This window comes from Astyanax mexicanus, chromosome 13 (genome assembly GCF_023375975.1).
Source record: "Astyanax mexicanus isolate ESR-SI-001 chromosome 13, AstMex3_surface, whole genome shotgun sequence".
In the NCBI taxonomy this organism is placed as follows: domain Eukaryota; kingdom Metazoa; phylum Chordata; class Actinopteri; order Characiformes; family Acestrorhamphidae; genus Astyanax; species Astyanax mexicanus.
The window spans coordinates 42,689,180-42,708,763 of record NC_064420.1 but is presented as its reverse complement, the minus strand read 5'-3'; the positions used below and the strand labels follow the sequence as shown (position 1 = coordinate 42,708,763).

The 19,584-nt window shown below is 41.1% G+C and overlaps 1 protein-coding gene across 1 annotated transcript; it reads left to right on the top strand.

The window, feature by feature from the left end:
• Positions 1-427: 427 nt before the first annotated feature.
• On the top strand, positions 428-18,990 carry wnt1 (wingless-type MMTV integration site family, member 1). The gene is made up of 5 exons (XM_022676739.2): positions 428-1,133; positions 3,155-3,260; positions 7,630-7,883; positions 14,956-15,221; positions 17,427-18,990. The coding sequence occupies exons 1-5, from the start codon at positions 1,124-1,126 to the stop codon at positions 17,916-17,918; spliced, it is 1,128 nt and encodes a 375-aa protein (XP_022532460.2). The 5' UTR covers positions 428-1,123; the 3' UTR covers positions 17,919-18,990.
• The last annotated feature ends 594 nt before the right edge of the window (positions 18,991-19,584 follow it).

Sequence of the window (19,584 nt, the reverse complement as noted above, 5' to 3'; positions counted from 1 at the left end):
TAATTCAAAGATTGTTCTGCAGTCTTTTTTTAGGTACAATGAACTCGTTTTGCTTAAGAGCAGAAGAGTAGGTCTTGTGTGATTGTTTTGAGCTTTAAATCTCCTTAGTTTTTTTATTTGTTTGGAAGATGATTTGTTTGTGGGCGTTTGAACTGGAATCATGGGTGGAGGGAATGGAGTGCTGGTGTTAAAGGTTTATAATGATAGCTGAGGGATGCTGGGGCTGATGGACATTAGCTGGGAACTGGAAGACGGAGATCTTTAATTGTGGGAGAGAGAGAGAGAGAGAGAGAGGGAGGGAGAGGGAGAGAGAGAGAGAGGAAAGGAGAGAAAGAGAGGGAGGGAGGAGACGCGGTTAAGGGAGTAAATCCAAACACTCCGGGGTAAAAAAAAAGGCCATTTCAGACTCTTCATATCCTTCAGTTCTAACTGTACTGCAGGGAGACAGTGTGTGTGTGAGCTCTGCTTGCTGGTGCTGGTGTATGAGTAAAGTGTGTGTGTGTGTGTGTTTAATGGGAGTAATGGAAGAGGATGTGGTGGGCTGGTGGAGGAGAGACAGTCCATTGCTCCCTCTCTTCACGCGCCTGATCGGAACCTTTGGATTCAGTCTGGATTTGTCAGAATGATACTCTGAAAAAAAAGAGAGAGAGAGACGCCGCGGCGTGTATGTGTTTTCTCTCCTCTTTCCTTCACCCCTCCTCTCTTTTTCTCTCTCTCTTTCTCTGCTGTTGTCTTTTCTTTCTTCTGTGAGCCCCTATGAGGAGAATTAACCTATCCGTCTTTTCAGAGCTTTACAAAAGGAGGGAGGAAAAAGAGGGAGAGAGAGAGAGAAGGGGAGAGAGAGGGAGATGAGAGCAGCAAATCCCTTTTTTATTCATCTTGTAGCTCAATAAGTGAAGAATGTGTCGCCTATCAGTCACCAAGGGGATGAGGAGCGCGAGCGCCGTGCACAGCAGCATCAGTGAGGCGCAGACGCACGAGAGCGCGAGAGCAGCAGCAGCAGCAGCACTGCCGTCAACTTCAGGCTTCCTCACACACACATAAATAACACACACACACACGCGCATACACACACACACTCGTACACACGCTGCTAACTGGTGCTGTGCATCATCGCTGGAACATGTGGACTGGTGAGTACTATAGGCTACAGCATGCATATATATATTAATATGTATGTATATGTATGTGATTATATAATGTGATTATAACGAGCACGTGCATGCATGTTGTTGTGCATGCAATGCCAGAGCAGGGTCACTTTAGTTTGATTTAGATTCAGATTCAGACTCAGCCTCAGCCTGAATGGCAATTAATTAATACCTGCAGTGTTCAATTAAGTCAACAGCAATATATCAATATTATAAATGCACTCTTAGTGTAGTTTAATAGTTTAATGTAAAATAGTATAGTATAATATAATATAATGTGCTTTACAACGATTTAATTGGGTGTTGAAGTTACACTTATAGTGTTGGAGGTATAGCCTTATATACGTTATATTATAGGGGCTTTGAGGAAGTCAATTTGTGTAGTGTAGTGTATTTTAGTATAATAATATGTGGTTTATGATCCTAGGATGTGGAATTTACACTTAACGTCTTAGATATTATATTATATAACCTTTTATTATCACTTGAGGTTGAGGAGTCTAACTGAAATTTTGGGGCTCTGAGCATGCCATCATATAGTATAGTTTTATATAGTATAGTATAGCATAGTATAATATAGTATAGTATAGTATATATGTGGTTTAGGTTGCAGTCATGGGGTGCTGAATTCACACTTAGCATGTTGGATGTAAAATACTTTATTATCACTTCTATGTAAATGATAGGGGTTCTGAGAAAGGTATAGTATAGTATAATATAGTATAGTATAGTATTATAATTTGTGGTTTAGGAAACAGCCATTGGGTGCTAAATTCACAGATAAATAATATAGGGGCCCTAAGCATGCCATCATATAGTACAGTTTGTTATAGTTTGGTATATTTGGTATAATTTGGTATAGTATAGTATGTGATTTAGAACGCAGCCTTGGCTGTGGGATTCACAGTAAAGTATTGGATGTATAACCTTATATAATCACTTGGGGTTGCGGTTTCTACAGGATTATAGGGATCCTAAACATGCTATTATATAGTATAGTATAGTATAGTATAGTATAGTATAGTAATGCCTGGTTTAGAATGCAGCCCTAGGGTGTTGGATTCACACTTAAAGTGTTAAATGTATAACCTTACATTATCAATGAATGTTTATATAACAATTTTTTGTAAGTGATTTAATACCTACACTGTTTAGTTAACTATTAAATAAGAACATCAACAATAATGCATTACTATCAGATAAGATGTGCGTGTAGCTCTGTGTGTAGTAAATAATAGCATAAAATAGACATATTATTTAGGACACAAACCTAGGCTGTTGGATCAATTATTTAGGTATTTTATACATATAGAATCTTATATTCTATGTGGATTGTATGTTTTTATAGATTATAGATTTTATATTTATTATGCATGTTTAAGCCTCATAGCGTAGTCTATGGGAAAATGTATAATAGAGATAGCTTTGCCAGAATGGCAGTTATTACACCTGCTATGTTGTCAACTACTACCACAAATAGGTTAATAGTCACTTTTAATATTGCACTCACTGCAATACTGTAATATGGAACAGTATAGATAAGTATATTATAGTAATATTGACTTTAGCACAGTGCCTAGGATGTTTTAATGTTAAGTTACTCCTAAATTGTTATATGTTATTACAGCAGATTTGAGACATGTACTGAATGGTAAAGTCAACAATAATAAAGCAGGATGCTATCATGCATGCTACCATGTATAATTCATGAGCCAATTAAATAAAATAAATGAATCTGTGATCAAATAGGCTGTATTCAACGTGTTCAATTAAATAACATTATTATAATACCAAGGATTATTATTATTACTATTATTATTATTATTATTATTATTATTATTATTATTATTATCATTATTATTATTAGTATTATTATTAGTATTATTATTAGTATTATTATTAGTATTAGTATTATTGTTGTTGTTTTTGTTGTCGTTACAGTTGTTTTATTGTGGTAATTATTATTATAAATATTATTATTCAATCGTGGCCTCCTCTTGCAGCTGCCTGGCGCGTGCTCGCGCTGCTGCTAGGACTGAAAGGCGCGTGCGTGCTGCTCGCCTCCGCGCTGTCGGGAGCGAGCGCGGCGAACAGCAGCGGCCGCTGGTGGTGAGTCCAGGCCGGGGTCCCGGGGGTCTACCACACACACACACACGCACACGCACACGTGCCCACACCTGCTGTTGTATTAGTAAGTGGCGTCTCAAAACTAACCAAGGTCACGTGAGGAGGCAGATCCCTCGAATTAATCAATATTAATCAATATTAATACATGCAGTTAGCTCTAAAACGAAAGGGTAAGCAGGGGGTGAAGTACCATTATTGTGAATGACAGTATGTGATTTTTATTTATTATATATATATATATATATATATATATATATATATATATATATATATATATATATATATATATATATATATATATATATGTATATATACAATATGCAAGCCAGTTTAGATTTAGAGCTAGCTGATGGAGAAACAGTTGTGTTGTGACATCTATTGTTTTAGTGCCCACAACGTTGTCATACCTTATGTTTTATCAATACCACTGTCAATAACAACCTCATTACTATAGGTAACACTGCCTCTTTGTCAATAATACAAACTTTAAAATTTACAATTTAAATATTTAGAAATCCCAAAATCATGAGACCTACACTGCTAAAACTAAGACTTAGTCCAGTGTTAAGCTGAGCTAAAGGCTAAAGCTGTTGCCATGTGGGTCAGCCAAACGTGACTCTTCCAGTAGCGGTTTTATCCAGTTTTTTGAAGATGTAGGAAACAGTATACTTTTAGTAATTACAGAGTTATCTTTGTTTCTGTGTCTTTTTCCAGTTATTATGATGAAAGTGTGGATGTGCTGTGTGTAAGTGTGTAACAATATGTTCTAGCACTGCTTTTCTACAGACACAGGCTTTGTAAATTGATTTTTTTTAATCCATTTCCAAAGCTCAGTTTATTTCTGTTGTTATTTACCAGCTAGAAGCTACCCCCTCCTTTTATTTATTTTTTATTTTTTTTTACAAAATGGGAATGATAATCACAGGGCATCTCAAGATACGTTGCCCATAGTGATAAAATCACGATACTGTGATTTTGGGATACTCAATATATCGCAAGACAATTGTCTATTATACTTTACAGCACCTGTGTTACTGAAGAAGATCAACTACTAAATAAGGAGTATAAGGTTTATCTTATTTGATTAGCACCACTACATTGACTAATGAAGCAAATTGAGGGGGCGAGTCTTAGGGAATTTAGAGATCTATATTTCGATAAAACTATCAATATTTGATGCCAGATTTTGATATGATACGATCAAAACTATAAAATATACCGCAATATCGATATATTTTCCCACCCCTAGTAGTTCTAATATATATGATATGTTATATGTTATATATATGATATTGTCATCTAACGGCTAATAGAAAACGGTTTGAGTTTTTGGAAAGTTGTTAAATCTTATAGAAAGAGGCAGTGTGTGTTACTTAATAATGAGGTTGTGACAATGATGTTGATAAATGGTAAGTAGGGCAAACTTCATACTACATTGTATGAGTGCTATAAGAAAGTAGATAACATTGTAACAACTTTGTGTTTCATCATCTTTGGGACTGATGCTTTAAAAAATATATATGTTCAGCTACCTTTTATAACTTTCATGCTTTGTCTTATACATGTGTGAACAGAAGAGAATAAGCAAAAAAAAAAAGCAAATCCACTCAGTTTTACAATAAAACACCCCCACACCACCACCACCACCTCTCTCCCCCTTGGTTTTGACAGTGTGGCTTGAACCCCAGACAACATTTTCCTCGGTCCAATAATGTGGGATAAATTAAATCTGGATTTATTTCATTGGCTTCGTTCAGAGCTGCGTTCTCGTAAGGCGATGTGTGTTCACGATTCTCCAAAATGCGCAAACTCTGCAAACGTCTGCATCATCTGTAACATCTGACTAATCATTTGGAGAGGATTATTAACCCCTTCAGGTCTGAGGATCTATATGTGGTCCCATATTTCAGTTTCATGGTACACTCTACATAATTAAAGGTGCCACAAAGGGTTACTTTAAGAAGAACCACATTTTCCAAGAAGAAAAAACTTTAAAAACATTAAAACATTTTTAAAAGCGATGTGAGAATAAAGAACATTTTAAAGGGGAAATTTGAAGATTCTTCACATCTCAATCGAAAATGGTTGTTTGTAGAACAATTGTTCCCAGCTAACTTTATGTTGTGACAGCATTGTGTCAAACTATTCTAAAATGTAATATGTGCATTATTGTCAGAAAATGGACAATTAAACATGATTTAAGATGTGAAAAGTAAGTCAAAAGGTAGCTTTATGACTAAAAGACTTAATGTTACTTAATAATAAGGTTGTGACAATGTTGTGACCATATTATAAAGTGAATTAAATAAGTAATTAAACGTGAAAACATTTGGACAAACTTTGGACAAAGCTGTAAGACAGACGTAACATTGTAGCAAAGATATACAAACCCTTACACTGAACCCAGAGGGACGCCACAAAATTGCTAAAATTATAATTAACAAAATAATAGCTTTGCCTTAAGTAAATATCAACAAATCTATAGCGGCAGTTTATCAGACAGGGATTAAGCTTAGTCATAGACTATGTTTTTCTTTCAATGGAGAATCTTCATTCAAAATGCTGTGAAGTCCAAAAAAAAGATATAGGAACTCCCTCATAGGGTTCAATGTGTTAAGTGCTTCCAGGCTTTAATTAAACTGTAAGACTGAATCAATCACTCCATGTTGGGCAGTTTATAGTGGAAAAATACAAAAATACATTTTAAATGCATTATTAAATACAGTATTTGTCTTAATAATGGTCCTTCACCACATACACATTAAAGGCGTTGTCAGTCCACATGAGTTTGTTTTAAAAATCGAGCAGTGTAACAAAATGAGACGTTGAAGATGACGTGAAACACAGTCGAAGGCCTTTAATAAGCTACTTCTGTGAATAACCTTCGGTTTCCCTTGATATGACTGATAGGCAGAGTCCAACACTGGCTCATCTCCAGCCACATCTGACTTCATAGACTCTACTCTACATAATTACGGCCTACTGTTAAAACAACATGAGCTCTAACATCAGGGTTAATAAGAAGCTTCCTGCTTTAGGTGAAATTAGGAAACGTTTCTTCTGCTGTTCTTGGTCAGTCTGGTGGTGAACTGTGAGCTGAACATTAGCAACAACAAATCACCTCATTTACACCCTGACATTGCACTGGTTCAGAGTATGCCTGAGTTAATTGAAGGAGTGGAAATGTGAGCAGATGAACAAAAATCTCTTAAAAGTAACTGTAAAAAGACACTTTTTAGAGCGATGATGTACAAGAAACATTTTTGGCTCCTTATCAGACCTTTAAGTTGAGTTACTTTTGCTTATTTTGAGTCTTTTAATAACATATTTTGGTGCTTTTTGGTTTTAAAAGTGTATATAGTATTTAGGATTGAGTATTCGTCAATTCTAGCCAGACAACACCGGTCACTATCATTACCACGCACTACTTTGTATACTGTAGGTGGTAATGCCTTCTATGATGTATTCCCTGAACAAAAGTGACACTGTGGATCGAGGAATGTTAAAGTGGCATTCCGTATTATTTTGTTTCTAAACTGAAAGGAGAGCATTTCTGAGTGGAGAAGTAATACATTATTGTGTTTAATGGTAGCAGTGTGCTGGAACGACCATCTTTGCTAAGCGTAATATATTCATTCTAAAAACTGGGGTGTCGGGTCGCTTTTCGCAGGGGTTCTTCCGGCCACGTCACACGTCTTTACATACTTACGTCACACTTACAGCCTCTAAAAGAGGATCTGGCTCAGTTTTACTGAACACGAGAGGCGGAGGTGGAGCAATGGAGACTTCAGAAGGAGAACTCAGGCCTCAGTAGCTTATTCACCCATAGAAAGTTTATTAACCAAAGAAAGTTTCTGACTGAGCATAACCTGGAATTGGATTCATCCACTCTAAAGGAGACCGCATCACACTCGCCCAGTTTAAAACGATTCTTCTGCACGCTCGGTGCAATTACCCATTTTTATCAGAGAGGACCCTAAATCCCAAAACTTACAGACATCAGTTTTAAATATCTGCACAACTTCAGAAATTGAATTTCACATTCATTTACCCCCACTATCAGGCCTCACTCCAACTCCCATAATTCATATTACCTTGCCATGAGCACTCTGGCCAGTGTTTTATCTTACTAACACAATAACACCTCACAGATTACACCTGCATGGGAGTTTCCAAGTCATTGCCTGAGGTTACTTTAGGTACTTTAGGATGAATTTACATATCGCTATCCCATGACTTTGTGGCATGCCATTGTATTGTATCCTTTACAATCAACATAAAATTCAGTGAGTAAGATAAAGGTCTCAAAAGCTCACCCTCCTCACCGCCCTCTCTTCTCCTCCTCCTCCAGGGGCATAGTGAATGTTGCATCTTCTGCCAACCTCCTCACCAACACCAAAAACGTGCAGTTGGCACTGGACCCCAGCCTGTCTCTGCTGAGCCGCCGCCAGAGGAGGCTGATCCGGCAGAACCCCGGCATTCTGCACGCCATTGCGGCCGGCCTGCACACCGCCATAAAGGAGTGCAAGTGGCAGTTCCGCAACCGCCGCTGGAACTGCCCCACCTCACACACTCCCACCGTCTTCGGCAAGATCGTCAACAGAGGTGAGCTTGCAATGTCCATCTGTCAGCATTTCGCTCTAATAGAAGGGTAACCTCCGCTTAACCCCTTAAACTGTGGGATTATTCAGATATTAGTATTATGCCTTAATATGTTAGTTATATATCATTACTGTAACACAAAAACCTAGCAGTTTTTCACTTTTTCACATATTTTTAAAACTTCATATCATTGCAGTCCAATAAAAAAACACATGTATCCTCAAAACATCAACTTTTCACTATATAACCAAAAGTATCTGCTTGCCTGCACTGTGGATGCAGCTGCTCTGCCATGAGTCTCTCTACACTCTTCTGTTCTTGATCTAATCTGAAGCTACATGAAATTTGGAGGTGTGTAGTGATCCTGCTGTCATGGTCAGAACAGAATAGCAGACAAGCGCAGATACTGATAAAAACAAAGTATGTTTATTATGATAATAAACAGATATAATCAGGGTCGATACAGAAACAGGGGTAATTACCAGTAGACAGAGCAATGCAGACAAAACCATACCATAAACGAGAGACAGTCCAGAGTTCATACACAAGCAATCCAGTATCAGAGATAATCCAAGAGGCGGTGGTGAAAGCACAGTCCAGGTCATACACAAACAATCCAATATCAAAGGCAGAGGCAAAATCGGCGTCGAGAAACAAAAAGCAAGGTCATACACAAAGTAAACTGAGACAAGAGATAAGTAACGCTTTGTACGAGGATAACCTACAATACGCGGCGATGAAGTCTGTTTGGCGTGCACCTTTATAGTGCCAGTAATCAGTATTCGGGGCTTCCTGGTGGAAGCAGGTGAGGTGTCACGTGATCAGGTGAGTGCGTGATGTCAGCGGGTGGTGCATTCTGGGTAGTGTAGTTGTTAACCTGAGACCCTCCGTTAGAGCTGGGTGTGGAAGGGACAGAGGAGCTAACAGCACCAGACGTGACAGTACCTCCCCCCAAGGGAGTCGGAACGGAGCCGGAACGGGGACGACCACGACGACGTCCACCCGACGGGCAGGGAGTACCGGCGGGAGGACCAGGCGTAGCCTCAGAGGTGACGGGCAGGCGGGGGTTGCGAGACTGGGAACCCCTACGCACCGGAGCCGAAGAAGAGAGTGAGCGCTTGGGACGCCCACGGGGTCTAGGAGCAGGCTTACCAGGATGACGGGCATGAAATTCGGCCAGTAGAGCAGGATCCAGCACGTCACCGGCGGCAACCCAGCAACGCTCCTCAGGGCCGTAACCCTCCCAGTCTATGAGGTACTGGAGCACACCGCCACGCCTGCGTGAATCCAACACCTCTCGAACCGCATAGGTAGACGAATCCTCCCCCTCCACTGCCGCGGGCGGCACGTCATCTGGAACACCCTCAGCAAGCGGACCTGGGACAAGAGGCTTGAGCAGAGAAACATGGAACGAGTTATGCACCCTGTACTGAGCAGGCAACTCAATCTTATAAGTCACCTCGTTAACCTGAGACAACACCTTAAATGGGCCAATATACTTAGGCAGCAGTTTCCTACAGGCCCCCTCAAACCTCAAGTCCCGGGTCGACAACCACACCCTGTCTCCGGGTTGGTATTGGGGGGTGGTACCACGGTGTCTGTCGGACTGCTCCTTATATTTCCGTAAGACCTCCGAGATCTGCTGATGCGTCTCCTCCCACACCTGCTCACTCCGCTTCATCCAGTCGTCAACAGCGGGAATCTCAGTGGACGACGCTGTCCACGGAGCTAACGGAGGCTGATAACCCAGAATGCACTGAAAGGGAGTGAGACCAGACGTGGAGTTAGTTAAGGAGTTTTGAGCTATTTCAGCCCAAATCAAATATTGTGACCACTCAGAAGCATGCTTGAAACAGTATAGCCTTAGAAACTTTCCCAACTCCTGGTTAACTCTCTCACACTGACCATTACTAGTGGGGTGAAACCCAGAAGTGAGACTCACGTGTACTCCCAAATGTTCAAAAAATGATTTCCATACCCGAGAAGTAAATTGAGGACCTCTATCTGACAAAATGTCCTCCGGAACCCCATAATGTCTGAAAATGTGTGTGTATATAGCTTGGGCGGTCTGAAGAGCAGTAGGAAGTGCAGGAAAAGGGATAAACTTAACTCCCCTAGAAAATCTGTCTACCACTGTAAGGACAGTTGTGTAACCTTCAGATTCAGGCAAATCAGTAACAAAGTCTACAGCAATATGTGACCATGGTCGTTCAGGCACAGGCAGGGGACATAGCTTACCGGCTGGAAGGGTTTTTGGTGTTTTGCATTGTGCGCAGACTGAACATGAAACTACGAACGTTTGAACGTCAGCTCGCATGGTTTCCCACCAATACCGAGCTGAGATGAGTTGCAATGTACGTGTAACGCCTGGATGACCGGAAGTAAGAGCAGCATGTGCCCAGCCAATAAGTTGATCACGAAATTGTTCAGGTACATAAGTCTTGTGAGGAGGGCAACCCTCCGGAGATTGTGTGTTAATTTGACTCTGCTGAATAAGGTCATCGAGTTCCCATCTAATAGCTGCTACTTTGACAGTGGGTGGCAGAATGTGTTCGGGTTCGGAAGCATGGCATGTGTCGTCTGGGGAACTGAAAACACGAGATAAGGCATCAGCCTTAGTATTACGGTTGCCTGGACGAAACGAGATCGAAAAATTGAATCGGGAGAAAAACAGTGACCAACGAGCTTGACGGGGGTTTAGACGTTTAGCAGTACGGAGATACTCTAGGTTCTTGTGATCGGTAAGTACGGTGAATGGATGTGCAGCACCTTCCAGCCAGTGACGCCACTCCTCTAGAGCTAGTTTTACAGCCAGCAGCTCTCTATCCCCTATCCCATAATTACGCTCCGCTGGTGACATTTTCTTTGAGAAAAAGGCTACAGGATGAAGCTTAGGCGGTGAACCACTGCGTTGGGAGAGAACTGCTCCGATGCCGGTATTAGAAGCATCGACTTCTACAACAAAGGGTAAGTCTGGATTAGGATGTGTCAGGATGGGGGCAGAGACAAAAGCGGCTTTCAATTTCTGAAAAGCTTGGTCAGCTTCAGGGGACCACTTCAGAATTTTGGTGGCATTTTTAGTGAGCGCCGTAAGGGGGGCAGCTATGCTACTAAAGTTACGTATGAAACGTCTGTAAAAGTTTGCGAATCCTAAGAAACGTTGAAGATCTTTGATAGACTGGGGAACGGGCCAGCTAGTTACGGCATCTACTTTAGAGTCATCCATAAGAACTCCCTGGGAGCTGATGACATAGCCGAGAAATGCGACTCTTTGAAGGTGGAACTCGCATTTCTCGGCTTTAGCGTAAAGATTGTTTTCTAACAGTCTCTGGAGAACTGAGCGCACGTGCTGCACGTGGGAATCTAAGTCTGAGGAATAGATCAAAATGTCGTCTATAAAAAGTGTCACATATTTGCCAATCATGTCTCTAAAAACATCGTTCATAAACGACTGAAATACTGCGGGTGCGTTAGCGAGACCATAACTCATGACTAGGTACTCGTAGTGGCCATTAGTAGTGGTGAACGCGGTTTTCCATTCGTCCCCCTCCCTAATGCGGATCAAATTGTAAGCGCTACGCAAATCAAGCTTAGTAAAGTAGGTAGCTGAACGCAGTTGTTCAAGGGCACATGGAATGAGGGGTAATGGGTAAGCGAATTTCTTGGTAATGGCATTCAAACCTCTATAATCAATACATGGTCTCAGTCCCCCGTCCTTTTTCTTTACAAAGAAGAATCCAGAACCGACGGGGGACTTTGACGGCCGAATGAAACCTTGCGCCAAAGCTTCAGTAACATAATCACGCATAGCCTTTTCCTCATCGAGCGTAAGGGGGTAGACTCTAGCTTTGGGTAAGGTGGCACCCTCCACTAGGTCAATAGCACAGTCATAGGGACGATGCGGAGGCAATTTAGTAGCGTTATCTTTGCTAAACACTTCCAAAAAATCTGAATACTCAGCGGGTACAACAACGTGATCAGAAACATCAGGACTTTCTACTGAAGTAGACTGAATGATTAAACTATCCAAAGCTAGACAATGTTCATGACAATGAGCAGACCAAACCGTGATATCCCCATCGCGCCAGGAGACAGTGGGATCGTGGGTCTTCAGCCATGGCATGCCCAGGATAACTGGATGCTCGGTGCAGGGAAGCACGAAAAGCGGTAGTTCCTCAAAATGGAGAGCGCTGGCTTGTAGAGTGATGGGCAGAGTCTGCAGGGTAACCGGCTTGGAGCGGACAGTCTTTCCATCAACAGCATGGATGGCTAATGGACGTAGAAGTTCTCTGGTGGGCACTCCATGCTCCTTAACTAGGTCCTGGCTGATGAAGTTCCCCTCCGACCCGGAATCTACAAGCGCTGGGACAGAGAGCATACCAGTAGGTAACATAATATTTACAGGCAAAGAAAAACATTTAGAGCGAAGTATTGTGTTGTGCTTACGTACCACGTTAGCGCGTGGAGAGCACTCCACGCGCTGTCCCAGGGCTGGAGCTTTCACAGGTCGGGTCAGGAGACCACACTCAGCCTTGAAATGCCCGGCCTCTCCACAATAAAGGCATAGGCGAAGCCGGATTCGACGCTGCCGCTCCTCTGGAGTTAGCCGGGTTTTCTGGATATCCATGGGCTCTGGGGCAGGCAGCGCAGCTTTCTCTGGAGTGGGAGCGCGGGGCAGAGACACAGGAGTGTGTTGAGTGCGAGGACTGGTCTTGGGTCGGCGCGAGAGAAGTTGATCCAACCGGATCGACAGTGAGATGAGCTGATCCAGGGTCAGTGAATCATCTCTGCAGGCTAATTCCCTCTGTACATCTGGGTTAAGTCCGCATCTAAACACGTTGATTAAAGCAGCGTTATTCCACCCACTACCAGCTGCGAGAGTGCGAAACTCCAAAGCGTAGGAAGCCACCGGCTTCTGACCTTGCTTGAGAGCCAGCAAAAGTTCTCCATTAGACTGTCCATAACGCGAATGATCAAAAACTGAGCGGAAAGTAGCCAAAAAGTCAGTGTAACTAGCCCCAGAAAGGTCTTCCCAAATAGCTGTAGCCCACTCGAGTGCCTTACCAGAAAGCCGTGAGATAATAAAACCGATCTTAGCTTTATCGGTTGTAGGCGGTGAATTACTGAAAAACACGGAGCATTGTAAAAGAAAACCGCAGCATTTTTCCGGATCCCCATCAAACAACTCCGGTTTAGAGACAGAAAATCCAGACACAGAAGAGTTAGCGTTAGGCATACTGGGGGCAGCTAACGGGCTAGGGCTAGGCTCAGTTACGCCTCTGAGGTGAGCTAGCAGCTCAGCTAGTTGTTGCTGCTGCGTGGTTTGCTGGCGGGCTAGCTCAGAAACAGCTTGGGTCACACCAGCGAGCGTTTGCTGGTGCTGACCGAGTAGCCTCCCCTGGTTGGCTAAACCAGATCTAATAGCCTCAGTATCTGCTATCTGATTTAGTTCGGCCGCGTATTCTGTCATGGTCAGAACAGAATAGCAGACAAGCGCAGATACTGATAAAAACAAAGTATGTTTATTATGATAATAAACAGATATAATCAGGGTCGATACAGAAACAGGGGTAATTACCAGTAGACAGAGCAATGCAGACAAAACCATACCATAAACGAGAGACAGTCCAGAGTTCATACACAAGCAATCCAGTATCAGAGATAATCCAAGAGGCGGTGGTGAAAGCACAGTCCAGGTCATACACAAACAATCCAATATCAAAGGCAGAGGCAAAATCGGCGTCGAGAAACAAAAAGCAAGGTCATACACAAAGTAAACTGAGACAAGAGATAAGTAACGCTTTGTACGAGGATAACCTACAATACGCGGCGATGAAGTCTGTTTGGCGTGCACCTTTATAGTGCCAGTAATCAGTATTCGGGGCTTCCTGGTGGAAGCAGGTGAGGTGTCACGTGATCAGGTGAGTGCGTGATGTCAGCGGGTGGTGCATTCTGGGTAGTGTAGTTGTTAACCTGAGACCCTCTGTTAGAGCTGGGTGTGGAAGGGACAGAGGAGCTAACAGCACCAGACGTGACACCTGCTCTGTTGTTGTACACTGACATAGTGAGTTTCTGTTGTTCCCAGTCTCTTCCACTGTGTTATAATATCACTGACAGTTGGCTGTGGAATATTTAGTAGTGAGTAGTGAAATTTTACGACTGGACTTGTTGCACAGGTGCTGCATCCTATCACGATACGACAGTGCTGGAGTTCACTGAGCTCCTGAGAGCCTGAGACCCATTCTTCCACTAATGCAACACTTTTGGCAATATGGTGTACCTTTTAATGGACGTCAATGTAAAAAGAGTTTATTTCAGGCCATTTATGAGAATTTCTATTGGTACCTTCATCAGTAAATGTTTGTTTTTAATAGTAAACTAAAAAACAAAAAAAATAGAGATACTGTTTTTTTATTGAACAGCCCTGATATACATAAACTGAAGCTGTTCCTTACACTATGTCCACTTTGATATAGAAATATGTTTCACAAGAAAAGCTTTACAATTATTTGTACTTAACTCATTGACTTGACAGTTGAATTGTCAGATTTCTTGAGAGGATTTTGTTACACAAATACAAAATACTTCTAGAAATATAATTTTTTTTTCGAGGACCACTGAATAGATGGTATGATTGTATATAATTTCTGTAAATGTTTGAAGTCTCTTCTTAAAACCCTGGTCTAGATAAGGTCACTTATCTTTAATCAAAATGTTTTTGCGAATTGATACAGTATTGCAAAATATCACAATACTATTCAATATCGATATTTTCTTACACAAATCAAGTGACAATCGACAAATATCTTCCATATGTGAGAGTTCAATATACTTATATACAGTAAGTATTTTATTTATTATGTATTATGATATCAATTTAAAGGTGAAGAATTCAAGGAATGAAGGTCAAGAGGTTAACACAAGCCTACCATGTATTTGAGAGGCTATGGTTTTAGCCAGTGGAATAAAATAATAAAACCCAACTGCAAGTCAGGCTTTTGAGAACCGATTTATCCTCTTTAAAGCAGACATGGGTGGGAATTCCTGAAGAACATTGTGGCTATTGTTTTGCCAGGTTGCCGAGAGACAGCGTTCGTGTTCGCCATCACGAGTGCCGGGGTGACCCACGCCGTGGCCCGGTCCTGCTCTGAAGGCTCCATCGAGACCTGCACCTGCGACTACAGGCGGCGGGGACCCGGCGGGCCTGATTGGCACTGGGGGGGCTGCAGTGATAACGTGGACTTCGGCAGGGTGTTCGGACGAGACTTCGTGGACTCCAGCGAGAGAGGCCGAGACCTGCGATACCTCACTAACCTACACAACAACGAGGCGGGGAGAATAGTAAGAGACACCATCACCTGACACAATCGGTGACTGATATTCACTCATTAAAACTGATAAACGGCCACTAAATCAGACCTGCAGGCTGCGTTTAGGGTTAGCTGTTCATAAAGGAAGTATTTCCCAACCCATTCAAGTCTATGCATATTACTTAAGTCATCAATCTTAAGATGTAGTTATTATTCAGTAACTACTGTGAATTATTTGGCAACACTTATTAAATTAATTAAATTAACATGTGATTTATTTGGTCAGGAGTTGGAGGATATTTAAGACCCACATTTGTCTTTTGAATTACGAGAGCTTTAGGCTTATTATAAGGTTAATACTCTTATAACCTACTGTTTAGTAACTACTGTGATTTTGTTAATAATGGCTATTAAACATAGTATTATTAGATATGAGTTTGAGAAATGGGGATTAATTCCAGACCTGCCAACAGGCCCATTCCAAATCAGGAACAACATGTTTAATTAACAATTGTGCTTTTTTAACCTCAGAAAAGGAATTTTTATGCTACTTTTCCTAACAAACACTGGATGTTTAATTTTCACAGTTAAATCAATGTAGTCTATGACATACTTTAGTCTATAAATAAAAGAAAGTCACAGTTTTAGATTAAATATTGAAATAAGGCCTGTTTTTTTGTTTTGTTGACTTATATACCCAACATTTTAGGAAAAAGTACAAGTATACATCATGATTTTTACCTTTATTTACCAATATACACTAATATAATTATGAGGTGTTTCTGGTATGCTGTGGTCAGTAATTACCAAATGTTCTCCAAAACAGGGAAATGCACGTGCCACCTCTTGTGAAGTCCATGAGTTTAGTGGCCTACACAACACTCAGCATGTTCTGACTGATTGGTGTAAGATTATTGAGGGTCTAAGTCCAGTATTTGTTAGTAACATCAGCCTAGTATCTCCTGGTGTAAACTAAAGAAGCACACATCAGATACCAAACATGTTTTGGTCGATTGACTGAGTCTATAATAAGCCATACATTATGTCGATTCATTTTTTTAAAACCAAAAAGTTCCTTTAAGTATGCCAGTCCAACACTTTTTCCACACACAATTTTAAACACTTATAAATACACAATCTGTTTTATGTTACATACTGAATAATACACAGAATTCACTGTGTAATTAGTGTTAATAACTCCATAATAAGGTAATAATTCATAATAACTCTCATTTTGTGGGTTCACATTTTGTGTGGGTTCCTCCAGAGTTTCTTCCTCATGCTGTTTGTTGGGAAGCGTTTCCTGCTTGTGACTCATCAGTTTGCTCATTAGTGGTTGTGGATGTGAATATCTGTAAAACTGTGTTGTAATCCCTTGTAAAAAATGAAAGACCCATATAAATAAAAATAGATTTGAATCAACTTATAATAGTTAGAGTCATAATGCAGAATTACAAACTATGTTTAAGATGATACTTCATTAAAGGATTTAAATCTTTTTAACATGTAAATAATATGAAAGGTGGGTCATGCAGACCTCATATATTCCTCAAAAAGGAGCATTTCTATTGGTCCGTTCATTTTAAGGGTATAGTATAATATATAAGCATATTAAATGTATCAATATTGTAACTATTGCACTATATATCATTATGCTTATAGTATTGACCAGCATATATACAGCTCTTAAAAAGATTAAGAGACCACTTCACTTTCTGAATTTCTGAATCTGAGTTTCTCTGATTTTGCTATTTATAGGTATATGTTTGAGTAAAATGACCATGTTGTACAGACAACATTTTTCCCAAATTATTTGCAGAAAATAAGAAATGGCTGAAATAACAAAAAAGATGCAGAGCTTTCAGACCTCAAATAATGCAAAGAAAACAAGTTCATATTCATATTCAAATTTTAAGAGTTCAGAAATCAATGTTTGGTGGAATAGCCCTGTTTTTTAATCATAGTCTTCATGCATCTTGGCATGTTCTCCTCCACCAGTCTTACACACTGCTTTTGGATAACTTTATGCCTTTACTCCTGGTGCAAAAATTCAAGCAGTTCAGTTTGGTTTGATGGCTTGTGATCATCCATCTTCCTCTTGATTATATTCCAGAAGTTTTCAATTTGGTAAAATCAAAGAAACTAATAATTTTCCTGAGTCCTGAGTTTTAACTAGAAGATGTTTAAAGTTTGAGCTCTCTGATCTGACTGTGTATTTTGTCTGTGTTTCCTCCAGACTGTGGCCGCAGAGATGCGTCAGGAGTGTAAGTGTCACGGCATGTCGGGCTCCTGCACTGTGCGCACCTGCTGGATGCGGCTCCCCAGCTTCAGGGCGGTCGGGGACATTCTGAAGGACCGCTTCGACGGAGCCTCCAGAGTGGTGTATGCCAACAAAGGCAGCAACCGGGCATCCCACCGGGCCGACCCCCGGCACCTGCAGCCGGAGAACCCGGCACACAAGCTGCCATCCTCCCGAGACCTGGTCTACTTTGAAAAGTCGCCCAATTTCTGCTCCTATAATGGCAAAACGGGCACACAGGGCACATCGGGACGCACCTGCAACAGCTCGTCTCCGGCGCTGGACGGCTGCGAGCTGCTGTGCTGTGGGCGGGGCTATAAAACTCATGTCGAGAAGGTGACGGAGAGATGCCACTGTACTTTCCACTGGTGCTGCCACGTCAGCTGCCTCAACTGCACCAGCACGCAGACTCTACACCAGTGTTTATGAGAGACAGAACCGAGGGCAGGGTTCCTGCCATTATCAAAACGGGCATAAACTGGAACTGGACATCTGGCCAATGGGTCACTGGGGTTTTTCCAGGTTACAGTGTGTGTATATACTGGAGAGAAATATTTTTTTAGGATTTTTGTCAAAACAGGAGCGAGAAACTGGCAGAAAACACGATGATCAGAATCAAGCAAAGTAAGTGAGTGTATGAGTGACGGTGCATATGCCAAGAAATGTCTGATAATTCTGTTAATGTTATTAAATCTGAAGGAATTACACAAGTTTTCAACTTAATATCTACCTGCTGCTTCAATAGCGCACAGCTGATTATCACAGACAATACACTGACACGCCACTGACATGCCAAAAGTCATGGGATAGCAGTAATAACACTAGAATGGCTAAAGCTAAGATCTTTTTCGTAAGATAACCTGTTGATCTTGTTAATCATGAAGTGTTAACTTATTGGACTGCTAGCGAATGACCACACCTGTATGTATAATTTGTGAGGTGTTATCTTGTGAGTTCGAGCAAGGCCTATTACGACCCACAGTGGACAGCGCAGTGGATGGTAATGATCGTGACCGGCGGCTTCTGGCAGGAATTGTCCGTGCAAACAGAACAGTCAATGCAGGAGTCCCCAAGCGCATATCTTACAGTTCAGCGCAGTATTTTTTAGCTTGCTTCCATGGGACATGGAAAAAGTCAATATTTTATCCCATGATATGTGGCATGTCAGTGTATTTTTTAATATGTTTCCACGTATACTTAAAAATGGACATATTATATCATGCTACAATATAATATAGATCATTGGATGGTGATATCTGTAATATTTTAACACGCTGGATCATTATCTTTTGGTTAATATTCATGTGTTTTTTTAAATATTGCATTATTTATCACAGAACAAAATATTTTTTTTGTTTTGTCATAGCATGCCAAGCTTTAATAATTATTATTGATTAACTATTACATTTTCAATCACTGTTTTAATCACAATGCTAAGTGAAAGTGCTTATTGCTCTTTCCATTGTGAGAAATTTTAATGAGGAATGGACCAACTGTGATGGTTCTACATTAATATCCATTACAAATTTCTAACTATTTTCCTCCAGCTGAGGTTTATATAAAATATGAGTTACAGCAGATAGACTTCAGGTTGAAAACTGGTGGAATGAATACTCCTTTAAGATTCCTGCTTGTGTGTGTAAAACAGAAGCTCTGCGGGTTTACTCAAGCCATTATACCACTAGAGATGGACGCAGCGCTGCTCTCATCAAATTCAATTAGATGATATGGAGACCACTAGCGCTGTTATCCACTGTGCTACACTGTAGCGCAGTATATAGGCAATTGCTGAGAGGGAACCAGTCCAAAAATACTTATGGATTTTGAGGCCAGAACCACCAATCCGAAGGTCCTGCCATCTCCTCCCTCTCCTGGTGTCCGATTCTCCGCGGAGCAGGAAACTGGAGAGCAGGAACTGGACGCAAAGTCTGACAGATGTTCCTGCGGCCAGGGAACCACAAGCATGTTCTCTCATAAACTGAATGAAGAAAAAAAAGTCCTACAAGAGTAGGGTTATTTAAAATATCAGTGTGTTGTTTTCTTTAGCTGCAGTTCTACTTTTCTCACCAGGCAGGGGTAAAAAACAAAACGCAGC